Source organism: Neophocaena asiaeorientalis, unplaced genomic scaffold (genome assembly GCF_003031525.2).
Source record: "Neophocaena asiaeorientalis asiaeorientalis breed wild unplaced genomic scaffold, Neophocaena_asiaeorientalis_V1.1 scaffold220, whole genome shotgun sequence".
Lineage (NCBI taxonomy): Eukaryota > Metazoa > Chordata > Mammalia > Artiodactyla > Phocoenidae > Neophocaena > Neophocaena asiaeorientalis.
In genome coordinates, this window is record NW_020174042.1 from 7,554,898 (window position 1) to 7,578,444 (window position 23,547).

At 46.6% G+C, this 23,547-nt stretch overlaps 1 protein-coding gene across 1 annotated transcript in view; it reads left to right on the plus strand.

Moving 5' to 3' along the window:
* AOPEP (aminopeptidase O (putative)) overlaps nucleotides 1-22,292 on the plus strand; it is a 357,455-nt gene extending 335,163 nt beyond the window's left edge. Inside the window, exons 15-17 of the mRNA XM_024753805.1 lie at nucleotides 15,845-15,931; nucleotides 17,803-17,947; nucleotides 20,360-22,292. Coding sequence (XP_024609573.1) covers nucleotides 15,845-15,931; nucleotides 17,803-17,943 — 228 coding nt within the window. The 3' untranslated portion in view covers nucleotides 17,944-17,947; nucleotides 20,360-22,292. The remainder of the gene's footprint in view (nucleotides 1-15,844; nucleotides 15,932-17,802; nucleotides 17,948-20,359) is intronic.
* The last annotated feature ends 1,255 nt before the right edge of the window (nucleotides 22,293-23,547 follow it).

Below are 23,547 nucleotides of genomic sequence, written 5' to 3' on the forward strand. Positions count from 1 at the left end.
AAGTCTGTACAGATTTTCTCAGAAAGATGTGGAGACGTACACATTTTCTGGGTTAATAAATAACATTGCCCTGACACTCTTCTTTCGATAGTGTCCCAAACCCAGCTACATCTCCTATTCCTTTTGTCTTCAATGCTGTTGTGAATAAAATCAACATGTGGGGTTTTATTGGTGTTTCTAGGTTCTTTATACCTCCGTCAGTAGTTTATATATTTTTGTATTAGATTTCTGTACTGAAATCCACACCCAAGAAAAGCACACAGTTGTCTGTGAGCCACTGCCATTTTCTTTCACAATTATAGAGTCTCATTCCCATGTAAAGTTTGCCTTCAGTGCCCTAAAATAGAGGGCTCACTTTTGCCAAAATACCTTTCCAGATTGCTCTTCTTCCCTCTGGTGCCTTTCCGGTGCACCCTCCTTTGCTCTCTAGTTCCATGGTACACCAGGATTTGAGTGTTCGCTCTCTCTGGCCTTCAAGCTGTGGAACCTTTAGGCTGTACATAAAATGAGCTCTTCCTATAGTCTGATGCTCCATAGATCCTACAGGATTCCCTGGCTGCTTATGCCTCTTAGGGGCGAATGTTTGTGCTGGTACCTGATAGCAAAGAGAAAACAATTGTATTGAATTCAAATTGTTTTAAAAAATGAAAGGACCCCTGTTTATGTGCAAATGATGGTATTTTGTGTTTGTCAGGGCACGAAATTTAAAGATCAGCAGACTTTATGGGGTGGCACTGAAAAAGGACTCTCAACCGCTGCGCCACCAGGGAAGCCCTAAAAGTGATTTTTAAAGCTACTTAGTCTACATGTTGCTGCAGCTTTGAACCACATGGAATTGTGTTCCATAGACCAACTGATCTGTGGGTAGGAGCAGATGACCACACCGAGTGTGGAAATCTGCAGGCACTGGGGAGAGCAGCCAGCCAGCCAGCAGCAGCCCAGAGCAGGCTTGTCCCCCTGGCTCCACTGTCAGGACAGCAGGTGGTCTACTCAGGAACTGACTGCGTAAGTAGTACCATTTCCTGAAACAGCCTTCCCCAGCTTGACTCTAGGCTTGTTTTTAATACCAACATTTTTTGAGAAATAATTCATATACCATATAATTTACCCGTTTCGAAGTGCACAGCAGTAGTTTTTAGTATGTATTCACAGAGCTGTGTAACCATCACCACAGTCAATTATAGAATGTGTTCATCATCCGATCGCAAAGAAACCCTGTACCCTTTAGTTGTCGTTCCCATCTCCCCTCCACTCCAGTCCTTGGCAACCAGACTAATCTTTCTGTGTCTACAGATTTGCTTACTCCGGACTTTCATGTAAATGGGATCACATACACCTTTTCTGAATGGCTTCTTTTCACTTAGCATACTGTCTTCAGGAATCATCCATGTTTTGCACGTATCAATACTTCTTTGCTTTTTATTTCCAAATACTTGCGATGGTATGAGTAAACCCCATTTGTTTAACTGTTCATCAGTTGATAGACATTTGGATTTTGTGGCTGTATGTGTAATGCTGCTGTGAACATTTGGGTGCAGTGTTTTGTGTGGATGTAAACTATCGCTTCTTTTCGGACTTACACCTAAGGAGTAGAATTGCTGGCTTATATGGTTAGTTTATTTAACTTTTTAAGGAACTGCCAGACTGTTTTCCAGAGTACCATTTTACATCTTTACCAGCAGTGTATGAGGGTTCCAGTGTTTCTTCATCCTTGTCAATATTTGTTATTGTCTGGCTTTCATTTTAGCCATCCTACTGGGTGTGAAGACCTATCTCATTGTGGTTTTTTTGGTTTTAAACATCTTTTTTTTTTTTTTTTTTTTTTTTATGTCAAGGCTGTCTTTTCTCCATTGTATATTCTTGCCTCCTTTATCAAAGATAAGGTGACCATATATGCATGGGTGTATCTTTGGGCTTTCCATCCTGTTCCATTGATCTATATTCCTGTTTTTGTGCCAGTACCATACTGTCTTGATTACTGTAGCTTTGTGATGTAGTCTGAAGTCTGGGAGCCTGATTCCTCCAGCTCCGTTTTTCTTTTTTCAGGATTGCTTAGGCTATTCGGGGTCTTTTGTGTTTCCATACAAATTGTGAAATTTTTTGGTCTGAAAAATACCATTGGTAGTTTCATAGGGATTGCGTTGAATCCATAGATTGCTTTGGGTAGTATAGTCATCTTCACAGTGTTGATTCTTCCAATCTAAGAATGTGGTATATCTCTCCATCTGTTTGTATCATCGTTAGTTTCTTTCATCAGTGTTTTATAGTTTTCTGCATACAGATCTTTTGTCTCCTTAGGTAGGTTTATTCCTAGGTATTCTGTTCTTTTTGTTGCCATGGTAAATGCGAGTGTTTCCTTAATTTCTCTTTCAGATTTTTCTTTATTAGTGTATAGGAATACCAGAGATTACTGTGCATTAATTTTGTATCCTGCTACTTTACCAAATTCATTGATTAGCTCTACTAGTTTTCTGGTAGCATCTTTAGGATTCTCTATGTATAGTATCATGTCATCTGCAAACAGTGGCAGTTTTACTTCTCCCTTTCCGATTTGGATTCCTTTTATTTCTTTTTCTTCTGTGAGTTCTGTGGCTAAAACTTCCAAAACTATGTTGAATAATAGTGGTGAGAGTGGGCACCCTTGTCTTGTTCCTGATCTTAGAGGAAATGGTTTCAGTTTTTCACCATTGAGGACAATGTGGGCTGTGGGTTTGTCACATATGGCCTTTATTATGTTGCGGTAGGTTCCCTCTCTGCCTACTTTCTGGAAGGTTTTTTATCATAAATGGGTGTGGATATTTGTCGAAAACCTTTTCTGCATCTGTTGAGATGATCATATGGTTTTTCTCCTTCAGTCTGTTAATATCATTTATCACATTGATTGATTTGCATATATTGAAGATTCCTTGCATTCCTGGGATAAACCCCACTTGATCATGGTGTATGAGCCTTTTAATGTGCTGTTGGATTCTGTTTCCTAGTATTTTGTTGAGGATTTTTGCATCTATGTTCATCAGTGATATTGGCCTATAGCTTACTTTTTTTTGTGACATCTTCGTCTGGTTTTGGTATCAGGTTGATGGTGGCCTTGTAGAATGAGTTTGGGAGTGTTCCTCCCTCTGCTATATTTTGGAAGAGTTTGAGAAGGATAGGTGTTAGCTCTTCTCTAAATGTTTGATAGAATGTGCCTGTGAAGCCATCTGGTCCTGGGCTTTTGTTTGTTGGAAGATTTTTAATCACAGTTTCAATTTCAGTGCTTGTGATTGGTCTGTTTACATTTTCTGTTTCTTCCTGGTTCAGTCTAGGAAGCTTGTGCTTTTCTAAGAATGTGTCCATTTTTTCCAGGTTGTCCGTTTTATTGGCGTAGAGTTGCTTATAGTAATCTCTCATGATCCTTTGTATTTCTACAGTGTCAGTTGTTACTTCTTTTTCATTTCTAATTCTGTTGATTTTGAGTCTTCTCCCTTTTTTTCTTGATGTGTCTGGCTAATGGTTTTTCTGTTTTGTTTATCTTCTCAAAGAACCAGCTTTTAGTTTCATTGATCTTTGCTATTGTTTCCTTCATTTCTTTTTCATTTATTTCTGATCTGATCTTTATGATTTCTTTCCTTCTGCTAACTTTGGGGGGGGAGTTGTTCTTCTTTCTCTAATTGCTCTAGGTGTAAGGTTAGGTTGTCTATTTGAGATTTTTCTTGTTTCTTGAGGTAGAATTGTATTGCTATAAACTTCCCTCTTAGAACTGCTTTTGCTGCATCCCATAAGGTTTAGGTCGTCATGTTTTCATTGTCATTTGTTCCTAGGTATTTTTTGATATCCTCTTTGATTTCTTCAGTGATCTCTTGGTTATTTAGTAGCACATTGTTTAGCCTCCATGCTTTTGTGTTTTTTACAGTTTTTTCCCTGTAATTGATATCTAGTTTCATAGCGTTGTGGTCAGAAAAGATACTTGTTACGATTTCAGTTTTCTTAAATTTACCAAGGCTTGATTTGTCACCCAAGATATGATCTATCCTCTAGAATAGGATACATCTATCCTGGAGAATCCTCATGAGCACTTGAGAAGAAAGTGTATTCTGTTGTTTTTGGATGGAATGTCCTATAAATATCAGTTAAGTCCATCTTGTCTAATGTGTCATTTAAAGCTTGTGTTTCCTTATGTATTTTCATTTTGGATGATCTGTGCATTGGTGAAAGTGGGGTGTTAAAGTCCCCTACTATGACTGTGTTACTGTCAGTTTCCCCTTTTATGCCTGTTAGCATCTGCCTTATGTATTGTGATTCTTATTTGTTGGGTGCATAAATATTTACAAGTGTTATATCCTCTTCTTGGTTTGATCCTTTGATCGTTATGTAGTGTCCTTCTTTGTCTCTTGTAACAGTACTTATTTTAAAGTGTATTTTGTCTGATATGAGAATTGCTCCTCCAGCTTTCTTTTGATTTCCATTTGCATGGAATATCTTTTTCCATCCCCTCACTTTCAGTCTGTATGTGTCCCTAGGTCTGAAGTGGGTCTCTTGTAGACAGCATATATATGGGTCTTGTTTTTGTATCCATTCAGCCAGTCTGTGTCTTTTGGTTGAACACAAGACCAAATGGTAATCCATTTACATTTAAGGTAATTATTGATATGTATGTTTGTATTACCATTTTCTTAATTGTTTTGGGTTTGTTTTTGCAGGTCTTTTCCATCTCTTGTGTTTCCTGCCTAGAGAAGTTCCTTTAGCATTTGTTGTAAAGCTGGTTTGGTGGTGCTGAATTCTCTTAACTTTTGCTTGTCTGTAAAGGTTTTAATTTCTCCATCGAATCTGAATGAGATCCTTGCTGGGTAGAGTAATCTTGGTTGTAGGTTTTTCCTGTTCATCACTTTAAATATGTCCTGCCACTGCCTTCTGGCTTGCAGAGTTTCTGCTGAAAGATCAGCTGTTAACCTTATGGGGATTCCTTTGTGTGTTATTTGTTGCTTTCTTCCCTTGCTGCTTTTAATATGTTTTCTTTGTATTTAAGTTTTGATAGTTTGATTAACATGAGTCTTGGCATGTTTCTCCTTGGATTTATCCTGCATGGGGCTCTCTGAACTACCTGGACTTGATTGACTGTTTCCTTTCCCATGTTAGGGAAGTTTTCAACTATAATATCTTCAAATATTTTCTCAGACTCTTTCTTTTTCTCTTCTAATGGGCCCACCTGTAATTCGAAAGTTGGTGCGTTTAATGTTGTCCCGGAGGTCTCTGAGACTCTCCTCAATTCTTTTCATTCTTTTTTCTTTATTCTGCTCTGTGGTAGTTATTTCCACTATTTTATCTTCCAGGTCACTTATCCGTTCTTCTGCCTCAGTTATTCTGCTATTGATTCCTTCTAGAGAATTTTAAATTTCATTTATTGTGGTGTTCATCATTGATTGCTCTTTAGTTTTTCTAGGTCCTTGTTAAACGTTTCTTGTATTTTCTCCATTCTACTTCCAAGGTTTTGCATCATCTTTACTATCATTACTCTGAGTTCTTTTTCAGGTAGACTGCCTATTTCCTCTTCATTTGTTTGGTCTGGTGGGTTTTTACTACCTTGCTCCTTCATCTGCTGCACATTTCTCTGTCTTCTCATTTTGCTTAACTTACCGTGTTTGGGGTCTCCTTTTCGCAGGGTGCAGGTTCGTAGTTCCCATTGCTTTTGGTGTCTGCTCTCAGTGGTTAAGGTTGTTTCAGTGGCTTGTATAGGCTTCCTGGTGGAGTGGACTGGTGCCTGTGTTCTGGAGGGTGGGGCTGGATCTTGTCTTTCTGGTGGGCAGGGCTGCATCCGGTGGTGTGTTTTGGGGTGTCTGTGAACTTAGTATGATTTGGGGCAGCCTTTCTGCTAATGGATGGGGTTGTGTTGCTGTCTTGCTAGTTCTTTGGCATGGGGCATCCAGCGCTGGAGCTTGCTGACCATTGGGTGGAGCTGGGTCTTAGCGTTGATCATAACTTCCCAACCTCCAGAATTTTTGTTCAGCCTGTTCATCCATGCATTTACTTCTGTCGGCAGTACTGGAAATGCACAGGAGTAAACAGGAAAATCCGAATTACTTTCTGGAAAACTGGAGGTAAGATGACTCGGGAGTGACAAGACACAAAGTACAGTGGGTGGCGGTGAAAGAAAGCCAGGGATAGGAGGTGGCTGAGGCGTGGAGCAGCGCCCTAGGGGAGTGGCAACTTCCCACAGGGACCCCTGCCTCTAGAGCATCCTCTTCCAGGCATCGACGCTCCACGGGGCCCCTCTCGTTGTGGTTTTGATTTTCATTTCCCTATTAACTAATTATGGTCAGCATCTTTTCATCTGTTTATTGGCCACTTATACATCTTTGGAAAAATACCTAGTCAGATATTTTGCTCATTTTTAAACAGGTTTTTCTTTTTATTATTGAATTATAGTAGTTTGTATATTTTAGATACAAGATCCTTATCAGGTATCTGACTTGCAGAAATATTCTCTCATTTTCTTAGGTTGTCTTTTCACGTTCTTGAAAGTGTCCTTTGAAGCACAGACGTTTTAATTTTGAAGCCATCCGATTCACCTGCATTTTCTTATTTTGCTTGTGCTTTTGGTGTCAAATCTAGGAAACCAGTGCCTAATCCAATGTCTAGAAGATTTATGTCTGTGTTTTCTTCTAAGAGTTTTATAGTTTTAGCTCTTACATTTAAGTCTTTGGGTTTAATTTTTAAAGTTCATTTCTCTAGCTTCTGTAAGGAAGGTATTGGAAGAAATAACCACTAAGAAGAAACAGGGAAGGGAGGGTTGAATTTTTTCATGGAACATGTGGTAAGGCTGGAAATCGACTGAGCTTAGGCTGTCCCGTTCAGCAGTTGGTGTCTTTTCTTCCTTTGTCTCTTAGTTTGAGTGGCCCTTTCTCAGGGAGTCTCCTGACTACATCCCTGGGTCACTCCCATTGCCCTCATTGCACCCTGTTATCTCCTGTCAGGGCGTTTGTCATTAACATGAGTCTGCTTCTGCCTGTTTACTGGATTTTTCTTAGACTTTCTACTGAACTGTAAGCTCAAAGAGGGCAGGATCTTGTCTGTTTTATTCACCACTTCATCCTTAATACCCAGTACTTATTTTTTTGGAGAATGACATTTCCTCTATCTCCAGGTATTCTGGAATAGAGTGACTAGTATATGACAGGATAAGGTGATTGGATAACTAAAGCTATAGGGAAACCCCTTCAGGAGGGAGCGAACCTTTTTGGCAGACTTGGTGAGGCCCTCCGGAGTCAGTCATGTCTGCCCCTGAGGCAATGGAGAGAAAGCACGGGTGTCCCTTCAGAGCTTCTCAGAGGAAGTAACCCATGGTCAGTTTTCTGCCAACAGTAAAAGTCCTTTTTTTAGCAAAGGCCACGTGTCGTGTGTTAATGAAATGAGGAAAGGAGGTGGAATTCCATATTGGAATGCTTTACCATTTAGTGTGCCGTTTTGATAGGGAGGGAAGGCTCACTGTGCTGTATTTCAGGGTGGACTCAACATGGGCTACTGAGTTCTACTTTTTGGAGCCAGCTGCCTTGAATAGCTTTAATGTCATTAATTGAAATAGTATATACATAGGAGAAGGGAGAAAGGTTGGAATTTGCCTGAGAGAACATATAAAACTTGATGTTTGTCATCACCTTTGACCCTCACCGTCACTCTCCATGTGCACCCGTGCTGTGATGATCCCGATAGCAGGTTTGGACGATCCCTGTTTTGCACGTTGCCACAGCTCTAGTTATAACTGGTAAAACCCGTTATTACCGGCTATAACCAGTTAACATAGAGCGGAGAGTTGTAGGGTCTGACTCAAGCAAGGTTAGCAAGAGCCCTTGCAAAAGAGCTGAGAGCCTCCGCTGCCTCATTTGTTGTCTTAACTTCAGGGTGAAGGGGGTTTACTAGCCTGGCTTTGTGGCAGTACACAGAGCAACTTTTCATTCCCTTTAGTTAAAACAGTGTTAAGATCTCAGCCCTTTGAGAGTAAGGAGCTGTAAGGCGAGAGAGAGAAGGAGAAGAGAAGTGTTGGAAATCTTTATGTGACAGCTGTACACTCAACAGTGCTCTCATCTTTTCTTAAGAGGATGAGTAGGTGAGACATCCTGGACCGTTACAGATGCCCCTAAACGAAATACCTGCTGGAAAGGCTGTCTGTTCTGGAGCTGCTCTAGGAAGGCCTCCCCACGCCCAGGCTGCCAGGCAGGCTTCCCTCACCAGCAGTAAACCCACTTTAAAGCAACGTTAAGTCTAATTTAAGGACGCACATTTAAAAAGGAGGTTTGTTTATTGCAGCGTTAGACTTATTAACTCGCAAAAGCCATGAGCCTTGGTCTTCCTGTTTACAGATTATAAAATGGAACTCAAAATGAGGTTTAATGGGCTTCCCAGATCGTGTTCCCTGGACAGACTTTTTTTCCCCTTCAACAGTAAATTCTGAAATCAAAAGGACTTAAAAAGAGGAGTGCTTCCTGTCATAAATGGGATGGGTGGCATTCTTCAAAGCATTTTACAGCTTCCAACTGTGCATTATAATTTCAAAGTAGCTGAGAAGCATTCTGAGTTTTTTTAAATGGTACATTTATTCAGAAACATTTATTAAGCAGCTACTTATGTGCCAGGCATTGAGACAGGGCCTGGAGATAGGCTCCCAGGCCCATGAAGGCTCCCAGGCCCATGCTCTCACTGAGTTTGCACTTTATTGTTAGTAAAGACATAAACTACTGAATAAGGAGACAGCAGTTTCAAAGAACATTGGGCTGGAGAGGATGTAAGACACAGCTCTGAGAGAGTGACCCATGGGGAAGCGGGTGGAGCTGAGGAATTCTGGGCCCCAGAGGTGAGTTAAGGGATGTGGGCATATCAATATCAGGTCATTCCACTAACCTAGGGTGTGCTGGATGAGGTGGGGCCACAGCAGTGCCATCTAGTGTCACAGCAGATGTCCTTGACCTCTGTTGACTTGACCCCTCATAGCCTTCTTGGTAAAAAGCTAAAGGCTATAAACACACTTTGGGACTTTCTGGGACACAGTTGATTGAAATGGACTTTCTGGCATCGTCAGAGGATTGAAAGACTAATGGAACTGTAGTATATTAATAAGGGGGTGCCCTGCAGTTGTTACCACGTTAAAGTATATGGGCCACACTAAGCTAGTAAATCCAGCGGCAGCAAATGGAGAATAAGGAAAAACACAAAATAATATATCCATGTTGTTTATATGTAAAGCTATCCGTTTATAACTTTTACTATTCAAAAATAAAGCAAGGGAAGCAGCTGTGTGGAGGAGCCACAGGTGCTTTTTCAGGCGTGGCAGTGAGTATGCACCAAAACAAACCCCGGCTCCACGCTTGCAGTGACAGAAGCGACCCAGCTGATTTTCTGAGTCCGACCTTGACTGTGTAGTGTGCTTTGTTGACGGCACAGTGGCTAGCAGAACCAAGCTTGGGGTGTTGGCCAAGCTGTTAACGCTGAGCTGGTTCTGTCTAACCCTGCAGCGCGTCTGCTCAGCCTCTGTGACTCCACTTACTCTTCAGGCAGTTAGGCTTCTGTGAGACCCTGCTTTGCAGACTCTACCTCGAAGGAACCCAGCCCCCCACACCCCCCAACCAAGGGAGTTTAGTGTTTAAGATGTGTTCTACCAGACTGATTTAAACTGCTTGAATAACCCACGTATGTTTTTCTCCCTAATATGTCTTTATATGTACTGGAATTACAGATTACATTTTTATTAAAAGAAGAATTATGTTTAAGGAAAGTCTGAAAACTCCTTTGGAAAATTAGTCCATAAGATAATAAACAGCTTGTGGGGGAGCATTCTCATGTAAGAATTATTTCTTTGAAGTAGCTTCATGGAGAACACACTAAAATTGAAGACAAAAAAAAAAAAAAGAAACGAGATAAAAGGTATAAGAAGAGCATTGAGAATTGTAAAGTGTTTATGAACACAGGGTCTGGGGTGTATAGTGATTTGCAGAGGAAGCGTCTGGTCAGCGAGGGAGATTGGGAGTGACCTCGTGGAGGGGATTATTCTTCCTAAAGTTCGCATTTCCTCAGTGTTGGATCCCCTACCCACAAGTGGCGCCTTGCATTCATGCTGGGCTGTAGGCCAAGAGGTGCTCTGTTTCCGAACGAATGCCAGAGCAGGTTTTTCGGCACAGAGGAGTGCAGTCCACGGAGGAAAGCAAAGTCCCCACATTCAAGAACACCCTAGATTTCCTGGCAGAATGGGCAGAAGCTCGCCGGAGCCAGCTGGGGAGGGCCTCCCAGCTCTGTGTTCTCTGGCATCGTGCTGGTGGATTTGGGGGGTTAGCACATCACTCGGGCAGCCTAAGGCGTGGGCTTCCTTTGCAGATTAAGGGTCAGCAAACTAGAGCTGGCTGGTCCAGCCCACTGCCCTTTTTTTGGTAAATAAAGTTTTATCTGAAGATAGCCACGCTATCTAGGGCTGCTCTTGTGATACAAGGGCAAATGGGGTGAGAAGCCATAAATGCTCACTGTGTATAGCCCTTGACAGAAAAAATTGGCAACCCCTGTTCTAGAGTTTAATAGGAGTTGGTTCTGGATGCATTAAAATTCTCAGATTGAAGAGATTGGGGGGCTGGTCTTTTAGCAGTTTTTCTTTCCTTTTCCAGGAGGGAACAATTAATAAATGAGAGGTACGTGTGGTTATATCACAGAGGTGCCCAGTGGATCGTGGGACTTGTCCCTGAATCTGAGCTGTGGTTTGACCCTACAAGGCAGGTCCCGCTTTTCCAGCACTGCTGGAAGTCAGAGAGGCCGGCCAGAAGTCGTTCAGTTTGCCTGAGCCTCTTGGGTAGTGATAGTTATGTTCTTGAAATGGTAGAAGTGCCATGTGCCTGAAGCTGATGCTGGGGCAAGGCTGTCTTTACAGACGGGTTTGGAAAATTCCCAGGCGCCTGGCCCCTGGGTATACTTCCCCGAGGGTGGATGGTAAGTACCAGCTCGCCCAGGCCTCGAGGAGGCCCCTCCCTGAAGGAGGCCCTGCTTCCTCTGCGGTTCCCGCTGGCGCTGGTGTCTCAGAGTCCTGAGGCTAGGCGCAGGGCGGGCCGGCTCTTCTTCCTCGGCTGTGTTGTCCCATCCACTCCCTCCCACTTCCCACTCCCTGCCAGTGCCTTCCCTCCTCAACACCCACCTGACAGGCACCTTGCTCCTTTGGTTTTCACCAGTTAACAAACATTTCCTTGGAGTTGATACTATCAAGTTTTTATAAATTCAAGAAATAGAACTTTTGAAGTGGAAATGAAAGCCAGAAACATGCTACACCTGCTAAGAAGACAAGCACTTACTGTGTGGGAGTCACAATCCTAACGCTTGCCGCAGTGACCTGGGGCAGTTCCCACAGCAGCCCAGGGGCAGAGGCTCTTCTAGCCCCCGCCCTGGGGAGACCGCTCTGGATCAGGACCCAGTGGGTCATGAAATCAGTTTAGTAGGTTGCCAGCCAGCATAAGGAAAGAAGAACGGTAACTATCAGCAGTTGCATATAGTGAGGGAAAGTATTAAAAAGGAAACTTGTTTCGATGTTTGTGTGTGTGTGTGCGTGCACATACACATGTATACATATCACGTGCAAAATATGTTTTGTATACCCAGGACACATGTCTGCTCAGGTCTCCCAGGTGGCTCGGGCCTGTTACCACCGATACACTCCATCCTCCCGGTGGAGTCCCTGCTGTGGGTCGGGGGTCCCCCATCTTGGAGCAGTTACAGTTACATGAATTATAGGAGGGTTTGAATGTCCTATCACCAAACGTGGGTCTGACATGAATGGGCTTCTGCAGCCTTACCCTTCCTTCTTCCTGCCCCCAATTCTGAGACCCTCCCATGTGCACCCAGCCCCAAAGAACCATTGCATTAGTGGGCACTCCTGGGAGAGCATTGATATCTGCGTGCTCCTCACCCTCTGTTCATGGAGGCTTTGGAAAATTCATTTCCAAGGGTGTAAATTAGCACTGCCAATTTAAAACCTACCCGTGCACTTGAGGGAACCACCCACATCATTTATCTGTTCAATGTCCCTTAAGCAGAGCACTTTGAAAAGTGTTCAAATTAGTCCAACTAATTTTTGTTGGACGAGAGTATAATGGGTGCACACCTGTGTGTGCACATCTTCATCGTGGCAAGAGTCAGGGACCCACGTTCCCTTTCTTCATCATCATCATCCCCCCTCATTCCTGTGCCAGGGACTGCTAAATGCTTTGCTTGTGTTATGGAACCTTCAGCGTGGTGTGGGTGGTGGATGTGCTCCTGTCCTGGCAGGAGGTGGGCCAGACCATCTGCTGTCTGCACTGAAGACTCAGTGAGGAAAAGATGGGCACGTGCTCCAGAGGCAAGGCTTCCGGTGCCCTGCGACACCACACGCTCTGGGGCGGCTGGAACGAGGGTGCTGTGCTCCAGGTCCTCCGACCCTGCTGTTCGCCGCCACGGGCAGCTCTGCCTCTTCCCACTCCTGAAACGTCCCTTTTCTGATTTTCTCGAGATTTCTCATTCTTTTTCTGCCCGCTCCCCCTTCCCTCGCCCTTGCCCCTTACCTGTCTGTGGCGTGACCGCGTTGCTGGAATTCAGGGCTGAGGTTTGCTGGCTCGAGGCTTTCAGGTGATTCCTAGCATGAGTTTGGAATGACTTTAAGAATCTGAGTCACCGTTGAAAAAGTCATTAAATTATTTTTCTCTCTCTTGAGACATTGCAGAATAATGTGAATATTCAAAGTGTAAGTATTGATTGGTTTTAGCGTAATGTATACACCCGTGAAACGCTGACGCTAAATGAACGGAGTCAAGAGGCCATAGACGCTTGTGGAAGGCCTGCCAGGCCCAGGTGTTCCCACAGATGTATTTATGTGGTGGTGTTTGTTTACTTTTCACCTCACTGAGGACGTTAAAAGACAAGGTGACCACTACCACCATTAACTAATTAATTAATTAGAAAATAAAGAAGAGCAGATCTGCAGAACAGACAGCCTTCTTCTTAGAGACCTGCCCCTGCTTCTGAATTCTCGGATGCTCCCCAGCACCGGGAACTTCACTTTCCTCCATTATCAACAGAGGAAGGAGCCAGATGCAAGCGTGGTGACCTCTGTCAGGAATTTTTTTTTTTTAAGTTTCTCAGTGATCTGGAGAAAGGAGGTATTCCATCAGCGCCCACCGTGGAAATATTGCCGGGAGAAATTGTGACAAATGTCACTTTGCTGCCAGCTTTTCGGGAAGAGCCCCGTTCCAGGTGTGACAGGTGGCCTTGCGAATTGTGGGTACTGGACAGTTTAGAGGATAAAAGATAAACATTTTCTTTGTTTCTCAAAGAAATGCGAAGAGAAGTCAAAACCCTGGGCACAAGCAAGAGATACCTGTTGGGCCTTCAGCCTCACACAGCATCTCTGTGATGTCTTTTAAACATCCTGTCATTGAAAATTTGAAATATGTTTAATTCTTCTTTAATGAAAAGGCTTGTTGTTTTTTCTGCTCTTTGTGGGGTGGAGAGAGGGGTTGGTCTGTATTTCCTGGATGCCATGTTAGCCTTCAGGGGTCAGAAGACTAGATCTCTTATTAATTGTGACAACTAACTATTTTTAACAGTAGGAGAAGTGGAAATGCTGACTTCATATTGGTTGTGAAAGAGCCTCTTTCACTCAGCTCAGCTCCTGGATCTTCTTCCAGTCGTTGTAGTGGGACCGACCCTGCCTTTTGCCCCTCTGTGGACCTTATCCTACTAGGAAACAGACCCTAATTTATGCTTTGTTATTTCTGTATGTGTAAATAAGATGAAGGAGAGCACAGGGAGAAAAAACAATGGGAGGCCAATAATACCTCCATTCTCAAAATCAGGTCTAAAAAAATATAGTGTCCCCAAGTTTTGGAGTGATAAACAACTGTCCTTGTCAAAGGCTTGGTGTGATCAGGTTGCAAAATCTAAGTCGTTAGGTCACCGTCAGGCTGACAAGAGTTCTCTTATACTTGTCTCTCCTAAAAGCTGGTACAGCTGTCTCCCTGTGCAGTGGTGAGAAGTGAGAGCAGATGGCCCCAGTCCCCTGACTCTCATGCCGCATGGCGGACATCCCACCGGGCCACACTGACTTGCCGGGGCCTTCTCCTTTCACAGAGCTCGCAAACAAAAAGACACAGCACATCCACTGGTGCGTGGGTGCGACTGGTGGTTTCTGTGAGTTGCGACAGAAACGAGACATGGAGGCATCCAAGGGCCCCATCTGGGTTCTGTCCAGTGCTCAGCCTTTGGTACTCAAACCAAAGCACGAGAGCGGGGATTTGGTTGTTCTGGTCACAACTTCTCTGGTTGGTGCAGTATCTGAGCTCTGTTCAGTTGTTCTTCTGCTCCAGATATTTTAAGGGCTACCCTTTCCCTTTTATGGTATTAATTTCTGTTGGCTATGTAGGAAAGAGAACATTTTGTTGAAGGTAGAAAGATTTCCAAGACCTGTCCAGCCCAACCTGCTTCCCTTTTGCTGTGATGATCCAAGGCTATTAGCTCATTTCCATGTGCCTCTGAAATTCCTTCATGACTGTAAAAAGTTTGTCGGCATCCTTTTCTTGGAAGTTCAAAGGGCCTGGCTGCCTGTAAGCAAAGGGCCCACCACCAGAACCCCCTCATGTCTCAGAGTGCACTGTAGCTTAGGGGAAGGATTCTTCCCAAAAGATTTTTTCTTTACTTCATTCCTAATTGTTTGTGTGTAAATCCATTTATGGTGGATTAAAGAAGAGATCCGGCCATCAGTGGGTAATGATATAATTTACAGGGGCCCCAGCCAGAATGTTGAAATGGCTTACATTCTACTATTGCCACAAATGGATTACTATAAAGGGTCTCCCTCTTTCAAAGGCAGTAAAAACAAAGTGTGACGGAAGGAGGCTTTTTCATTTTTTAAATGCACATAATCACTTCCATGTATGGCTAGTGTTGAACCAATAATGGAATATAAAATGGTGGACTGCTCACCGGATTTAATTGCGAGGGCTTTAATGCCGTAGAAAACGGCCCAGGACTGAATTCTTAAACCAAATGTAGGTAGCATCTCCACGTAAAGAATGTGTCTGAAGTGCCTAGAGATGGGGGGTGGTGCAAGACTGCCTCTTAACCGCAGACGCAGCCAGTGCTGGGATCCAGCTCCCCTATTGTCTGTAGGGTTTGGGGGAGGGTTTCCTGGCAAATTCCTGCTTGTAAACCTTGTGTCACGTATCTTTACTAAAGGGCACCCACATTTAGCTTGTCTGTTTTCAGTAGGTCGTGCAGACCTGCAGCACACACTCGTGGGCATGTGGCAGGATCTGCCCGCATCAGGGTGGGCTGCTCCCCTTCCTTCCCCTCCGGCAGGCACCCTGAGCTCCTCAGAGGGTGCGCTTTGCCTCTCAGGAATGTGGAGAGCAGTGTCTCCCTCCTTTTGCTGTGTTTATTGTTGCAATCACCAGCACTGAACCAAATCGGCTATTGCAGGAAATTAAGTAGTTGTGGTTTATAAAGGAAACCTTCGTTGACAGCGTCCTGCAGGGCAGAGCACCAGCCTGGCTGCCTGGGGATGTGTGTTTAATTTCCCGGTTACGTTTTGCATTTACCTATTATCTTGCAAAATTGTCTTTTAAAACATCAAAATACCTAAGTGAAACACGCAGCGTCTTCCCCTAAAGTTGACTGGCAGCCCTCCTCACGAAGGGACCTCATGGTTCCTTCCTTCGTAAAAGAAATGAAGTTAAAATGAAATTTAAAAGCGTCAACAACGTTCATACACTTCAGAGAGTAACTTTTTCTAACAGGAAAAGCTCTCCATCATTAAACTTGTTAGGCCAAGGAAACCTACCAGTGTTTTGCTTACCGGATCTTCTCCTTTCTTCAGGTTCGCCATCGATGGTGTGAACTTGTCGTTAAACACAAATACACAGAAGCGTACAGGAACGTGGAGAGGTTCCTTCAGGAGGATCAGGTAAGTTTCCGTTTTCAGCAGCTGGGGATTCTACAAATGCTGCCCCCTGACTACGCAGTAGACGTAACACGGGCACCCAAGCTGTCGACATCTCTATTTAAATAACAAATATTTAAACATTTTTCAAGGATTTTAAAGAGTTGTTAGGTGCTTACCTACCAAACTTTTGAGCTGATTTTTTTCCTCTGTCTTTGTATCCTATTGAATCATGTCCCTTAGAAGCTCCCTTGGTTTGACGTAACTGTGGCCCACCGCCGTTACCCAATGAAGCATGGGCAGACCTTGTGAGCTTTCTTCATCTTTGAACCTCAGATTCATTAGGTCAGGGTTGTGGCTTAGTGATGCCATGGTGTGTACCTGTGCCTTCAGCGGCCCTCACTTAAAGTATGTATGAAGATTAGACGGGGAGAGCCCCAGCTGGCTGGGACAGTCTGGTCTGTATCTGCACGTGCCACACCAAGGGGAACCCTGTGCTGAGATTCCTTCCCGTGAGAACTTTCCTCACTGTTCACCAGGGAAAGCGATCACCTTGCAAGGAGCCCACAGGAAGCACGTGCGTGCACGAACCCGTTGGAAGATGTTTTCCTTGCCGCCTCTGCTGGGCCGCAGCCTGTGGGGGTCAGCACCCCGCCACACTGTGTCCCCCAGCGTGGCTGTCCATGGTGGCGCACGTGCCGTGGCTTCTGTCGGCTGCGGGAAGTTGGCTGCAGCTCGTTCCTGTTGGCGTGACCAGTGCATGCCTCTGAGTGAGCTTTCTGCCGGGCGCTGTGGGCTGCCAGGATGGAGCCATGTTTTGGTTGGGGTGGAGAGTTGGGGTAGGGGCAACAAAGGGACTTTTGAGAGGGCCTGAGTACAGGGAGCAGCCAGCAAGTGAGGGCTCGTTAATTCCCGCAAAGAAAAATACACGACTTTGTACCAGAAGAAATGTCACATTTGCACAGTGGAGCAAGAGGTGTTTGGAAACAGAGAGGGGAGTATAAGGACAAAATGTAAGAGCAACTTAAGGCCTGTTCTGAAAAGCAAAATTAACTGCAGTATGTTTGGAACCATGATCTTTGCCAGATAAGGATTACCATCAGCTTTTTCAGGAAAGAATTTTTGAACCCCTAACCACCGAGTTTTCATTTTTGCGCTGTATTTGAGATCCTTCTTTTAATTTGCTCCAGGAGAACGTAATCTGTAGCATAACTAAGCTTAGAACAAGGGAGAAGGCGGAACCAAGTGGATCTTTTGGTTTTCCAGAACATAACTGGCTGTTTTTAAAACTGTAGGAAAAATGCAGATGTGAGTCATTGTTCTCGAAACAGAAGAGCCAGTGTTTGCCGCGGTAGCGGGGCCCGCTGAAGGGAGCTGGCAGGCTGGGCCGGAGCAACAGGCATCTTCCAGGGCGGCCCGATGGCTCTCCCCACCCATGGCGCCATGTGACGGGGTGGTCTTCGTTCCCCAGCTGTGCTAGGCACACACTTTCCTAGGAAGATGGCCTGTGTCTGTGTGACATACACACGGCGCCTCGGGTGCTTCTTTCAGCTGCGGGGGTTTCCACGGGGGTCAGTCACCATGGGAACCTCCCTGTCCTCGTCAGCTATCACTAGAGAAATGCTCGCAGTGTCGTCAGTTCAACCACCAGGGTCTGTTGACGGAACTGATAGCCAAGAATTCCTTGGGGGTTGCAGCGAGAAGAACAAGAAAGAGAAGGGGGTCGAAAACTGCAGGTTCCTGAAGTACGGCTGTTCAGTCGTCTGTCTTTTCTAGGGTCTTTGTAACTTCCAGACCAGCAAGTCCGTGCGGAACAAGCACAGACTGTGCATTCAAGCGCATGGGGACACATGATTGCCTTTTCTTCAGCTCTCTGGCCTCTGTGCCTTCCACAGGCCATGGGCATCTACCTCTACGGGGAGCTGATGGTGAGTGAGGATGCCCGGCAGCAGCATCTCGCCCGCAGGTGCTTCGAGCTGAGCAAGGAGCAGATGGACAGATCCTCAGCCGAGGTGGTGGCCGAGATGTTATATTAAAGAGGTGATTCTCTCTCTTTCCTTTCTCATTGCTCGGCGCTGAGATTCCTCTTAGGAGCTAAGTAAGCCAGTAAGCCAGGTGGTGAGCTGAGGGCAGCTTCCCTTAGGGTGCGGGGGCACCTCGTCTGGCCGAGCGGCCACTGGAAAGCCCGTGCCGCCCACCCCGGCGGAACATTCTTCCTTGGCGCCGTTTTTGGCCACTTCCGGTTTTGTTATTTGTGGGGAGGGAATTCGCAGGAGAACATCCTGAGCTGGTTAGAAGGTGCGCTGGAGAGCCTCGTGTAACCGTGAGCCGCGTCTTCAAGGGGAAGGCTGACGCGGGGGTGTGTGGTGGGCTCCCCACACCTTGAGCTGTGAGCAGCCGTGTGAGAGCTTGCGGTCCCTCGGGCTGTCCCCGCCTGGTGGGCGAGGCTGGCAGGTCCTTCCTCCCCGGTGTCCTGAATTTCTCCACATTGTGTGTCTGCTGGCAGGCGGGCAGGTTACCTCGAGTGGGAGTCCTAAATATTTAAACTGCTTCCTCTCTTAAATGTGCTTGGCACTGACCTGTTACGTTCACGTTTTAGCAGTATTTAACTGGATTTCTGCATTCTAAACGTGATTTAGCAATGGTACATAAAGTTTTGTAAGTAGAACTGTGGGATTATAAGTGTTTTGTTTTGTTTTTTTTTTTGGTCTACCGTCATTTCTCTGACTCTCTGGTTTGCTTTAAGGTTTTACATGATATTATAGGGTATGTCTAATTTTGTGTTTTTTAAAAACAGCATCAAATTTCAAGCATTTTTCATGTAATATAGCTTCTCTATAATTTTAATGGATATTTAATATTTTATGTTGATATTCTTAACCTATTGTGGGATATTTAGTTTGCTTCTAATGTTTTGCTCTTATAAAAACCCTTTCTGTCTAATATGTTTAACTGTCCTATTTATCTGAAAGAACTCTAATACTAAAGAGAGAAAGGTCTTCTAAAGTCCGGTTCTGTTCTTCCAGAAGAGTCAAGGAGCCATGCTGGCCAGGAAAGGAAGTATTGGGAATAATTGCCGCGATTGTGTATCTCGTAGCAGAGCAGCTACGTGCAGGCTTCCCCAGAGCTCCCCTGTGGCAGCTTCAGAGCCTGTTCAACGACGGGCCAGTTTAAAACACAGAACGGTTACACAGTTAGGTGTTGCCAACCTCATATAGTAATCAGTATAAATCGTATTTCTCTTCAGATTTTTAATTTCACGGAGAGTTTGTGTTTCTTGAAGTGTGTGAAACTGCAGTGGTGCAGACTATGCCTTTGATGTTCCCTGGGTTCCAAACTGTGGAGAAACCACCGCGGGCTACACAGCTTTGGCATTTCTTCATTGTGATGTTTTTTGCCCCAAGCAGGCAAAGGAGTAGTCCCGGTCACAAGCCTGCTCTTTTCTCACCGCCCCTCTGTCCCTGCCCTTCTGGATGAACACAGGGTCATGTGCACACCCTTTCCCCCTGCTACCCCAGAACAGCTGGTCAGTGCATTTTTCATTTCATCTTCCAAAGCTGCACTGGCATTTGTATGGTCATCTGTGAGTCCTTCGATTTTTAAAAATTATACCCCTAGGACACCCAGTAAATGAATAGTGAACAGAAATAAAACCCATTTGGTAGTGTAGCAGGCCTGGAGGTGGTGCTGTCACCTTGTGCCCGAGGAAGCTGGTGCGTGCGATGTGGGCAGCCCTGCGGCGCTGCCCCCAAGTGCTCTGGCTGCTTGGGTTCCTGGCATGCTGATTTGTGACTTAAGATTAAAATCACATTGCCAGGGATTACCACGCAACCACGACCCTGACTGCTCCTGCAGAAGCCATAGTTACTCTCTCTCTGCAGTTCGGGGAACAGATACATCTCATAGCTCCTCTCTGGAAACAGAAGAAGCCAACAGCCTTGGAAGATGCTCTCCAGCCCTTTCATTATGCCCAGCCGACGACCTCTCTGACGAGGTGCAGAGCTTAGCTGATTGGTGAACAGTGACTGGTTTCCGCTTTGTTCACAGTGGCTAAGTTCTGCACCTGAAGAGAAGGTGAGATGGGGACAGTTAAGTTGGAGCTGCCGGGGCAGAGGCCGCTGCTGAGCGGTCAGCTCGGGGACCGAGCACGATTCTGGAGGATGAGAGCCTGCCTGGCCCCAACGATGATGCACTTTGTCTTGTTACGAATGCAAGGAACATACCAAAAGTCTACGGAAATATATAAATCCGCTAATTAGACGTCGGTGTCTGAAAGTTCAAATGTATTGAAAGCTGCAAAATTATTCTTTTAAAAATCTAAAACCCAGTGAATCACGAAAGTCGAGTAAGACCATGTCAGCAGTCGATGGCGTGTGAGTAGAGCTGGGTACTTTCACAGGAGACTCCCTGTTGTGATTTCCGAGCACGGTGAACTCTCTCTTGTATTTGCAGTCCAGGTTTCTGTGTCTTCTGCAGCCGCCCGCGGGACGAGGCCGAGTAAGCTCCCAGCTGAGGCACTGCTTCTCCGGACTGTCAGTTGGACCCGCCCTCCGGTGCCTACTGAGCTGATATCAGTTCTCATTTTACACACTGGCTCAGTTCAGCAGGAACAGGAGTCGAGCCCTAGAGCAAAGCCTTCCTGTCTGTGAGTGCCCGGAGGCTCGGGAGCTGGCGCTGCAGCCGCACGAAGACAGGCCCGAGCGTCCGCAGCAGAGCTGACCGGCGGCGGAGGCCCCTGCGTATGTGCCCTGTGTGTGGGTGTTGCTAGAGCTCTGCTGACATGACGGGAACGAACTTCCACCCATTGGCGCCACGCCTGCCACGCAGGCAGTGCATACCTCTGTCACTGTGTAGGACGGCCCGAAAGCAGTCGGAGTGAGTGCGGGGCTGAAACAGGCTGCCTTTCTAGTATCTGTCCTGTGAACGGAGCCCAAGTTATAGCCGCCGGCTTTCACAGCCCTGTGTGAGCAAAGCGAATGGCACATGGTGCAGCTGTAAAGCCCCTTTCGGGGCTGTGAGATGTGCCCTGGCCTCCTCCTGTCCTCCGCTCACGGCCCTCTCTCCAGAGCCGAGAGCAAAGGCACACACAAAGGTACTCGTTTACAAGAATTCCTCCGTTGTGACTGGGCAGTAAATTTTATTGCTGTTTCCTTTGCAGGAAAGATCACAGCGAGATTCTTTTTCATGCATCTACTCGTAGCCCTGGTGGGACCAGGATCACATTGACCCTGGACATCAAAGGAAGGATTATGGGGCTGCTAAAGCCATCAGCCGACAGCAGTGTGCACACCGTGGGGCGGCCTTCCCAGAGGCCGTGGCCCTCCCAGTGGAGCCCGTGTCAAAGGCACACCCTTGTAAACGGTCTCCACAGGGCTGTGTGGTGCCTTTGTGCCCACCCTGCTTGTGCCACCTCAAGGTCCTGAATCTGAATTGAGTCTCCCCTGTGAGTTCAGTGCAGTTTTCACACAAAGATGGAAGATACCTGGGGCCCGTCGGAAGACCTGCTGAACCTCCTCCATCCGTCCCTCAGCATGTGGATGTTTGTTTCTGTGCTTCCAGAAGGTCAGGGTTTCTGCGTACTGGGACCACCTCTGCGGGATTACTTTGATTGATAGGTCCTGTATTTAGATTTTCCAAAATTTTAGTACCTTTTGGTAGAAGTACAGGATAACACTCGAAGATGTATTAATAATAAAATGTAATGGATTCGTTTTTTTTTTCTTCCTGTTTGCTTCCTAATTTAATACTGTTTTTGAAAAGGGAAAAAAAAAAAACGTGGAAGAAGAGGGTAGTCTCCTCCTTCTGGTGTCATTCTTTTCTCACCTTACTGGTTTTCTCTGTAGTTTTCAAGGTGGTGTTGCTATTCCTGGGAGGACAGTGGGCCCCCTGCTCCTGATGGAGGCACCATCGGGCACCATGGGGTCTGTGGTGATGTCGCCTCTTTTCCCACAAATGTTTGAAGTTAAAAAAAAAATAATAATAAGCTTCTCAGACTGACCAAAGGGAAGGATGGCTTTAAAACGCTCCAGAAGCCACAGTGGTTGGTGCAGTCACGTGATGGCGTGAGGCTGAGTGGAGCGGGAGTGAACTGAGCCGCCTGCAGGGGCTGCGCTCGCGGGGCCGCGGACCCGCCGGTGGGGGGACGTGCGGCTCCACACAGCCCTTCGTTAGGAGCTCCTGACCTTCAGTGTTACTTAACAGTGACCGTCATTCCGGAGGGGTTCCTACGGGTTGGTTCTTTGCTGTTACGTGTGCTCTGCCTATGGTTGTATGTGCTTTGTTCACCATGTTGGTGGAAGAATAAAAATTCGGTTTTTAAATATGAAGAAATGTCAGGGCGCTGTTCTCTGTGAAGCCTTCGAATAAATGACTCTTTCTTCCTCTGGTCGGCCTGAGTCTGGTCCTTTGTGCGGCGGAGCAGGAAGCCCGGGCGCAGCCTGCCGCTCTGTGTACCGCAGGGGCTGCGGGTGACCAACCAGCCTGGTGGTTTGCTTTGGTCTTGTTTTTCCGAAAAGTTAAAGCCACGCTTTGTCATCTTTAGAAACTGCTGAGGCAGAGGTGAGCGGCCGCATGAGTGGCTTCGCGCTAAGACGGCTGGTCCCCTGGCCCCGTGGCCGGGGGTCCCGCGCTGGCTCCGAGCTCGGGTCCGGCCCGCAGGCGGCCGGTCCTGGAGGGGCCATCGGGACCCGAGCGCCGCCTCGTCGGCTGTGGGTAGCTTGCCTTCCCGCCTGCAGGCTGGTGCTCTTGCAGGCGGGGCTGTGCCTGTGGTGAGGGAGGGGCGAGCGGCCTCCCTCCAGCTTCACCCCGCCCCTGCTCCGTCCAGGCTCCGGGACTCCTGGGGCGGGTTCTCCGAGCTGGCCCACCGTACCTCCCGCTAGGGCTGCGGAGAGCATGCTGTGGAGGAGCCTGAGGCCAGGGCCTGGCAGGCGCTGCCGGGTTCCAGAGTGGCCACCAGTCAGTCAGAAGACAGGTGTGTAAAGCTAGCACTCTGCATTCTTACATGATTCATTTGTTTTGAAAAAAGTTTCACGTGGGTGATGGGCAGGTTCCCCAGGGCCCGTCATGGAACTTAGGCGGCTTTATCAGCACGACCCGGGCACCTCCCGAGGGATGCCTCAGTCCGGGGGGGGTGTTTGCCGAGGGGCCAGGAGCCCCGGGGACACCTGCCCTCCCCAAGTTCCCCCTGTGGGTCAGGCCTGCACAGTGCTATCCCCAAGGTCATGTACTAAGCGACAGGCGGGGTTTCAGTGTGTCCACCTGGCTCCGTATTCTCCTCCCCCGAGTCCCTTTCAGGGTGTAGACTGTCTCTTCGGTAATAAACTCCTCAGGGATTCCTGGCCTTGTCCTTCAGCCAGAAGAGACTTGAGACACCTGCACTCCTCACCCAGTTTGCTATGAGCGGGGGGCCTGGCTGGGGCCCAGGGAGCACATCAACTTGAATCTGGAACAGTTATATCCCCGCGGGGAAGTCTGGCACTTACTTTCTCAGGGGCACAACTTCTGATCTTTGCTGCCCCGGGAAGTATACCTTTCCAGCCTCAGTGTTCCCCCTGTCACGTTCCCAGGGTGAGCGGACGGGACGGCATGAGCTCTGCCCTCCAGGCCGAGTAGAGGAAATGAGCCGACAGGAGCCAGTCTGC